Raw genomic sequence first — 10042 nt, forward strand, 5'->3', positions numbered from 1 at the left:
CAAGCTAGCCCACCACAATATCAAACTAGCCCACCACAATATCAAGCTAGCCCACCACAATATCAAGCTAGCCCACCACAATATCAAACTAGCCCACCACAATATCAAGCTAGCCCACCACAATATCAAGCTAGCCCACCACAATATCAAGCTAGCCCACCACAATATCAAACTAGCCCACCACAATATCAAGCTAGCCCACCACAATATCAAACTAGCCCACCACAATATCAAGCTAGCCCACCACAATATCAAACTAGCCCACCACAATATCAAACTAGCCCACCACAATATCAAACTAGCCCACCACAATATCAAACTAGTCCACCACAATATCAAGCTAGCCCACCACAATATCAAACTAGCCCACCACAATATCAAGCTAGCCCACCACAATATCAAGCTAGCCCACCACAATATCAAACTAGCCCACCACAATATCAAACTAGCCCACCACAATATCAAACTAGCCCACCACAATAACAAACTAGCCCACCACAATATCAAACTAGCCCACCACAATATCAAGCTAGCCCACCACAATATCAAGCTAGCCCACCACAAATCCATTAACAAGACACAAGCTCATCTTGCTCTCTGACTGTGTACACAACCCATCTCTGACCTGTACCTTCATGTTTTTCTCCTCCTCTCCCCCCTCCTACGGCCAGAAGGAGAGTGCGTCCTGGGCGAGAGGGAGAGAGCCCACGCCATCCTGCTGGCATGCCGCCACCTGCCCCTCCCTCTGCTGACTCCACCCGGGCACCGGGCCCGCCTGCTGGCCGAGGCCAAGCGCACCCTGGAGCGAGTGGGAGACCGACGCTCCCTACAGGACTGTCAACAGATCCTGCTGCGCCTCAGCGGGGGAACCACCATTGCTGCCTCCTGATGAGCTCTTCTGTTGCCAGTGCCACGCATATACACACACACACACACACACACACACACACACACACACACACACACACACACACACACACACACATACACACACACATACACATACATACACACACACATATACATACACACACATATACACACATACATACACACACATACATACACACACACATATACATACACACACACACACACATACACACACACACACACACATACACACACACACATACACATACACATACATACACACACACATACATACAGACACACATACACACGCATACAGACACAGATCTTAGGGCTAGCTGGCGACAGACTCAAACAAAGACGATTTGTTACGATAAATACATACAGATCTATGTAAACGTATGCGAAAACAACATACAAATGTTCATTATTTATATCTCAGTAAAACACTTTTCAATGCACCGGGCCTCCATTGTAAATAAGAAAAGAATTGTTCTTAAAATGACCCGTCTGGTGAAATAAAGGTTGAACAAAACAAAAAGAAACAGAGATGACTAAAGGGACCGATCTTCACACTGCCAATCTGAACATTAGATAGTTGTTAATAGTAACTGCTCCGCATAATACAACCACCATATCATTACTGAAGGAGACCGCACAGACTGAGGCCTCAACACTGGAGTGCTATGCATGTTGCCTCTTTGATGCTTAATGGCATCTTTGCGGAGAAATCGCACCACCTGCTGGACAATAACGGTATCACGCTGGCTTACTGCAATATTGCTGATACTACTACAGTGCAAGGAAAACCAGGTTATGAAGCGATACTACTACAGTGTAAGGAAAATCAGGTTATGAAGGTATCATATGGGGGAAAGGGACCATTATCGAAACAGCAGTTTTACGTTAACGTAATGTAGTTTTGCATTGATTTGGCTGTAAGATTGCAAACTGTACAATCGTCTAATACAAAACACTGTACTTACTGTACATGGTAATGGCTCGTTCAACACACTTTTTTATTTTTATTTTTCAATAGACTACAGCATGCTGCCCTACTGTCAGTCTGGGGAGGGTGTAGACTACAGCATGCTGCCCTACTGTTAGTCTGGGGAGGGTGTAGACTACAACATGCCTCCTTCGATACATCATACTCATTGTGATCATAGGGCATCACAATGAGTTACCACCCAAGGTAAGGGTGGCAGAGCGCAGGACGGGGTGGCAGAGCGCAGGACGGGGTGGCAGAGAGCAGGACGGTGTGGCAGTGCGCAGGACAGGGTGGCAGAGAGCAGGACGGTTTGGCAGTGCGCAGGACGGGGTGGCAGAGAGCAGGACGGAGTGGCAGGACAGGGTGACAGAGAGCAGGACGGGGTGGCAGAGCACAGGACGGGGTGGCAGAGCGCAGGACGGGGTGGCAGTGCGCAGGACGGGGTGACAGAGTGCAGGACGGAGTGGAAGAGTGCAGGCCAGTGCATTATTAGCAAACACTGCGACAAGAAAAACTCTGGCCCATTCAGAATGTTTTTGTTTAAGTTTGAAAAGGTCTATATATATGTTTGTTTCCTGTTGCAGTGCTAGAATTCTAGTTGCAGTCTTCACTAATACTAATAGCTCACAGGGAAATCAAATGTAATCCATTTTGGAATGTTTATGTGGTCATCCAGTTGTATGATTACTGAGCTGGTGGAGGAGTGGCATTTCTGGGATATGTAGTCCATAGATGGTGTAAAGCTCTCAAGCATAATGGCCTTGATGTAGTTAGCTATTGAGATTTATCACGTTTTATGTTTGAATTGTCAGAGCTATATCCCCGTGGAATCTCGGTCCAGTTTTGTCTGTTGGCCTAGACGTGACCCATCACTTTTTGTCATTCCTATTTTTGTTTTAGGATTATCTTATTTAATGGTTATATAATATTATTATAAAATGCTCTGATTTCTTTTTATTTTTTTTCCTTTTTTGAGCAATGTTTTGTTATTGTTTTATATTGGAAAGGCAACCTATTTAGGAACGGCAACTGTCAGGAGTGAGGAGATCTTTTTTTAACGGAGAGAAGTTATATATTTTATTGGAAAAGAAACTGTCACTCAAAGGAATTGGCATGCTATTTTAGTAATACTCTTACTTTGACACTCACTTGTCATTGAAATAGACTTGCATACAAATATACATGCACACACACACACATACACACACAATCTTACGAGTTGAGCGAGTTAACCTACCAACTAAAAGGACCGGTGTCTTCTAGTTCCATCAGTTTATCACCCAAAATAGTTGGACTCCTTTTGTCCAGCCCAATCTCTATAGATTTTGTTTGCTTGCCTGGTTAATAATGTGCGCAGCAGACAATACCACATAACCAGCCATCTGCAGTGGACTGAATTATGTATATTCTATTATTATGTTACAAAATGCCTCTGGTCTTTTCCCATTGATATGTTGTATTGTTTCTGAATTTCTATGTTTATTTAGATTTTTTGTTTTTTAATAAAACGGATGACAGTGGATAGGTCTCTCTTTGTGCTACTTTATTACCATGCCATCTGGTGATGGATCTGAACAACTGAAGAACCATAACTCCCCTTTTGAAATGTTTTGGACAGCCCATAGACCGGTCAATCCAAATCACTCTGAAGTGTGAATGTGATATATCACCAGGAACTACTCAACCTTTATTGTCTAACAATGAACATAAATGGTAAATGGCTGCATTCATATAGCGCTTTTATCCAAAGCGCTTTACAATTTGTTCCTCACATTTGACCCATTCACTCACACACTGACGGCAGAGGTGACCATGCAAGGTGCCAACCTGCTCATCGGGAGCCATTAGGGGTTAAGTGTTTTGCTCAAGGACACTTCAACGCGCTGCCCAGGAGGAGCAGGAATCGAACCGAGAACCTCCGGAACCTACCAGACGACTGCTCTACCTCCCAAGCCACTGTCGCCCCTGAACACAACACTAACTTACTATAATTAGATAATAAAGTTTGAAAATTGTTCCTCTGAAAACTTGTAAAAACTAGTTATATGGTTCTCTGAGGTAATTATATATTGCATTAAACGGTTCACAAACACAAAAATATACAAAGAAAAGATGAGACCTTCCAAATCAAAATATTCTCTTGGGACTCAAACCGTGACTTGGTCTAAAGATGACCCAAATCAGCCAACGAGAGGCACATGAGAGTTGTTTTACTTCTTTCAAACAAACCTTCCTCGTTCTGCCACGCAGGAGGCATCAGGTAGCCTAGCAACGAACACTGGACACCTCCGTCTTCTGAGACATTCCTATGGATTAATATAGAGAGGCGGCGGGCTCAGGAGACACAAAAGGATCCCTGCTGACTGGAGGGAGTGGTCCGTCTGCTGCAGACACCGCTATTCACCCCAGACCTCTCCACACAACTCTCCCCAGTCCAGCTGAAAGAGACAAAGAGTTCCAGGGAGGGGAACCAAAGAGGCAGGGTGTTTTAAAGAGAAAGTAGTATTAAGAATATTTTGTTCTAAATTAAAGGCCTGATACATGTTTTTGACCAGATATAAGTGAGCAGCATGTATACATTGTTGAAGAGTTTGATTTATAGAAGGACAATTAGCTTCTTGGATCCTTATTAACCCAATGTAAGTGGGTTTCACTGGAATTCTGTTGCTAGGGAACAGTCGACCCAAGTGTATTTCCTGTCAACTATTGCTTTAGCTGATTGATTGATTGAATTTATTTGACAATCAAAATTACATACAATACCGGTACACAACATGTACAGCCATCACATATAATCTAAAATCGTAGAGGATTAAAACACAATAAAACCTTACGGTTTATTTCCATTGTGGTCCACAAGCTAACATTGCAACAAGAAAACTATAAAAGAAGGAAGGGTCACCATGTGAGGATACTAGCGTTCTATGCTCTGCTTGGTGCCAGTTTCATTGAAGCCTGTATTAAAATTCTAAATATACAAGCTATCTAAGGAAATATACATGAACCAATATATCAAACGTTAGCTAGTTAACAATGCAACAAATAGAGGAAATAACCTGTTTAAATGACAAACTAGGAGATCCCATTCAACTCAATGTTTCCACACTTTGCAACCAATGTGTGTCCATGTGCAGTATGATCACTTTTTTTATATATAGTTTCCTTGCATTGCAACACGAAATAAACTTGGGTCCTTTTAGAATGTTTTGGTTTCACTTTTAAATTGTCTGTTTCACTCCAGTGTTTACAGACATTATTATGGCCACAAAATACAGCAATAATAGTATTAGAAAAATGCAAATGTCACTGCTTTAGATTAGATTAAGATTGTCATCATACAGCACAAATACAATCAAACGAAAAGAGGTTTGGCATCCAACCAGAGTGCAAATGTAATATGTAAAATGTAATATGTAAATGTAATATGTAAAATGTAATGTAATGTAATGCAATAGTAATATACAATGTAAAGGAGATTAAACTGGGTATAAAATATATAAATTAGTACTACTGGGTGTAGTGCTAATCAGATGTATGTACAGTGATACAGTATTGACACTTGTATCAAGTTTCAAGTTCAAGTTTCTTTAATAGTTGTCATACAGAAGTACAGAATACTTTTATACAAAATGCTTCTTACTGTTGCGCTCCAGAGACTGTGCAAGACAAGATAAGTATGAAATAAAATAACATAGTAAAATTAGAAGTAAAAAAAATGAGGTCACAGTGTTCAGTTTAGACATATGTACAATGTTCGATGCAGAATAGACGTAGTTACCATACAATATACAATACTGTGCAGTGTACTATACAATACTATATAGTGCAAGGCAGAAATGGAGAAATGGGACGAGGTGCAATTTAGGTACAATTCACAGTAGGTGTACGAGTTGTAGTGCAAATCCTTTATCAATAAATATAAAGTGTAAGTGTGTTTGTGTGATCTAAAGTGTGGAGAGTGGGTGCTGCAGTGTGTTGTTTGTTTGAGTGAGTGTGGGTGTGTGTGCTGTGTGCATTTGATGGTTGTTGCATAGTGATTATTGTTCGTTTAGAAGCCTGATGGCCTGGGGATAGAAGCTAATCAATACTGGAGAATGAAAATGTGTGTCCATTCCTATTTTTCATTTGCTACCCATGGGCTACCCATTTTGTTTACGCTTGGATCACTGATTGGGCCTTTAATACCCTAACAATAACCAAGGTGACCTGATACCAGATATAACTGAACTCATTTGTGTCATGTGACTCATGAGAATATTTTGGGATTCTATTACTTTGAGAATGAGTATCATTGACACCTACTGTACTACCATCCCATATAGACGATGGATGGCAAAAGTATTGACTGTACTGTATATGAAATTACAATATCTATCTCATACTAAACAACACTCAGATATTTTGGGTTGAAGGGGAACTATGCCCCAATTTAAGAAGTCATGTTATTCCTATGGTCTAAGACAATCCAACATATTAGTGAAAATGAACAATTCCCATCCCAAACTCCAAAACTAGAGTCCTAAAACTCAAATGTGTGTCCTCAAGATTCAAGAGTTTTATTCATCACATATATACCAGGGCATACAGTGAAATTCGGTTGGCCCTGCCCGCTTTGATTGTGCAATAAAAACAATAGAATAGTAACAACAATCACAACAAGTAATTTTCTTAGTGTCCTTTTCCTTCATTTAAAGTGACGTTTTCTTGTGTGTTTAAAGTGACCTGTGGTGCGTTTGTGTGTGTGTGAGTGCAGACTGTTGTGTTGTGTGTGTGTTCATGTGTGCTTGTGTGTGTGTGTGTGTGTGTGTGTGTGTGTGTGTGTGTGTGTTCATGTGTGCTTGTGTGTGGAGAGATCAGTGTTTATTGTTCTGATGGCCTGAGGGAAGAAGCTGAGCCTTAGCCTCTCTGTTCTTGTTGCATGTATATATGGAGGCACTTGCCTGACCGCAGCAGCGTGAACAGGCTGTTATTGGGGTGGTGAGGGTCCTTCATTATTCTACAGGCTCTGGATTTGCACCTCCTTTTGTATAAGTCCTGCAGGGGGTGGTAGTGCAATACCCGTAGTCCATTCTGCTGAGCGCACCACTCTTTGTAGGGCCTTCCTATCCTGGGCCGTGCTGTTTCCAAACCAGGCAGTGATGTTCCCAGTCAGAATGCTCTCTACAGCCCCGGAATAGAAGGAGTGGAGTATCTTCCCTGATACTCTGAACTTCCTTAATTGTCTCAGGTGGTAGAGGCGCTGTTTCGCCTTTTTTACCACAGTGGCTATGTGAGTTGACCATGTCAGGTCCTCTGTGATGTGGACTCCCAGGTACTTTATAACTGCTCACCCTGTCTACGATAACCCCATTTATCCACAGTGGCTTGTGTGTCCCCTGCTGTACTCTCCTAAAATCCACGATCAGCTCCTTGGTCTGTAATCAGGACAGCTCACATCCTGGCTTCCACCTGTTCGACCTGTTGCCATCAGGCAGGCACTACAGGTGCATCAGAGCCAGAACAAACCGGCTCAGAGACAGTTTCTTCCCCAGAGCCATCACCACCTTGAACTCCAATATGCACCAATAACTCACCCATTCCCCCTCCTCCCACACTGTGCAACATCCCACCCCCAAAGTGCAATATACACAGTGCAATACCCACCCTACACATTAATTACGCAGAGTAAATTTCACTCAAACTGTGTACATTTTACTCAAACTGAGTAAAATTTACTCTGCAAAATTGACTGTGTACCGTCTGACACTGTGATTGTTATTTTGTATATTGTTGTTATATTGTATTGTAACATTGTTTATTTATTGTATAGTATCTTATGTTTCTGTATAGTATTTTATGGTTCTTGTATAGTATTGTATGTTTCTTGTATAGGTATTTTATGTTTCTGTATAGTATTTTATGTTTCTCTTTTATTACCTGTGTGATTTTATATTCCACTACTGCACCTTAAGTTTGAGTCCCAAATCTCGTTATGGGTGGTTGACGTGACGTGGCCTTTTTGGAGTCCTTAGTGTCAAAGATAAATAAATAATGAAAAAATATATGAGAACATTTTGTTATATTGCACAGAACATTTAGTATTATATGAATGCACAGAGCATTTTTGCTAATATTGTTCCAGTTATTCAAAAATGTCAGCCAAATGAGTAAAAGCTCATATGGTGTGACTGTCCCACGGACATTTTGCAAAGTTTGATTTTGAATAAAAACAAGAACATTTTTGCATTTGTTATTTATTTAACTACATATTGACAACTCAGATGTCTACTTGTTAGTGTGATCTTCTAAAAGTCCAGGCATAATATTTTGAATGCTCCAGAAACAAAAAGGTTTTGTCCCAAAATTGGATATCATATGGTGTGACACCATTTTCATATTTTTCAACTGGCAATTGTTTGGAAACCTTTGGGGTGGAGGGGTCCTTCATCTTTTCAGGAAGTAGGACAACATCTATGAAAAGTCATTACAAGGTTAGAAGGTGAGTTACCCCTCTTAGTCTTCTCAATATATAAGGTATATTTTGGCACTTCCACTTTTAGACCTTTCACACTGTCTTTTGGTGTGATGCATTTTACGTAAAAATGCCAAAAATAAGATACTTTTTAGTCAATACTAAACTTAAATCTATATTGCCATGTGCCAATGAGCATGTTGTTAGCATGCTAGCATATAGCCCCAATGCACAATGGTGTGCTAAGTTCATGAAACATCATATGGTGTGACACTTCATCATATGGTGTGACAGGGTTTTCTCGTCACACCATATGATTCATGTGTCACACTATATGATATGAACTGCATTTAACTACATATATAATGCTATTTCATACATATTTTATAACTAATACCTACATATATAATGCTATTTCATACATATTTTAACTAACTAACTAATACTTAAGTTTAATTAATATTTTGTCCTTTTAACACTTTGTCACTGTATTATAAACACGTTTTCTAAGGTATACCTACTTGTATCCCTACTTCCCTACTATTCCATTTCTCAAACTAAATCCATGTCTATCTACAAGATGTTGTAGTTGAAATATTTCCCTTTCACTTGTTTTTCAGTTTGAGACAGATTTCATAGAGGAATGGCAAGTACAGGCAGAACAAGAGAATATAGGGAGAGGCTAAATGGAGATCCTGTAAGGAGAGAGGATGTCCTGAGAAGAAGACGAGAAAAGTTCATTTAACCATTAAACGTATAAAATATATTACTGTAGTTGTACAACATGTGCTGTACACAGGTAGAAAAGCCCAGTATATCTAGAAATCTCATAGTGTAAACACGCGTGCGCGCGCACACACTTGGATGAAAAAGGTGAAGATTTGACATGGGGTCTGAGAAAACAGATTGCTACCAGCCAACTCAACTTGAGTTTGACCACAACACGTCGGATGTGCCCCGTGCAGAGTCAAGTAGCTCTCCTGCTGATGTGCCACCTGACCCATCAAGCAAAGGTCCCATCATCATTCAAGTTCAGTCAGATCTCATTGATGAAGATGGTGATGATGATGAAAAGTCGAGGGGCTATTTGTAATAGTGAGAAAGGCCATATGTGGGGCAGATAATGGAAATAGATGAGGATGAGCTGAAGGTGAATTGTCTGGAGCAGCTTGGGAGGCAGAATGCTTTTGTGTGGCCAAGGAGGCCCGACTGCATTTTCTACCACCAAAAATAAATACTGAGTAAAATCACACAACCCCAGCATTGCAGTCGGTTTGCCATGCTTGCCAACTACGACTGGCTTCTGTTCAATCAGTACTGAGCCGGCAATACATAATTGAGGCTTGTTGTTCAGTCACTGTTCAACTAAATTGCCTTGACTTACAAAATAAATAAATGTTCAATGATTATTAGAATTGATAAGACAATATTCAAATGAGACAGCACCTTGGAATTAATACAGTTGGACGATGTTTCTTCAGGTTCTTCAGTTGTTCAGAACCCAAGTGCTATTAATGTCTTTTGTGAGACTATTTTAAAACAGTTTTTCAAAATGATTCTACTGTTATGTTTGACTACATTTAATGTATGTAGTGAATAATTTATTTTATTAAAAATAGATTTCAATGATTATTACAATTGATTGTAACGGTTGGACGATTAATTCATATGTTTCTTCAGGTTATTCAGTTGTTCAGAACCCAAGTGCTATACGATGTATTTTGTGA

The 10042-nt window shown here is 40.3% G+C and overlaps 1 protein-coding gene across 3 annotated transcripts in view; it reads left to right on the forward strand.

The window, feature by feature from the left end:
* The window catches only part of srebf2 (sterol regulatory element binding transcription factor 2), a 49652-nt gene extending 46268 nt beyond the window's left edge, over positions 1-3384 (forward strand). For 2 of the 3 annotated variants that reach the window (XM_084329870.1, XM_084329872.1), the window contains one exon: positions 672-3384. In XM_084329870.1, coding sequence (XP_084185996.1) covers positions 672-889 — 218 coding nt within the window. In that variant the 3' untranslated portion in view covers positions 890-3384. The remainder of the gene's footprint in view (positions 1-671) is intronic. The other variant, XM_084329871.1, reaches the window with a different exon arrangement.
* The last annotated feature ends 6658 nt before the right edge of the window (positions 3385-10042 follow it).

This window comes from Notolepis coatsorum, assembly GCF_963971535.1.
Source record: "Notolepis coatsorum genome assembly, chromosome: 14".
NCBI classification, from domain to species: Eukaryota; Metazoa; Chordata; class Actinopteri; order Aulopiformes; family Paralepididae; genus Notolepis; species Notolepis coatsorum.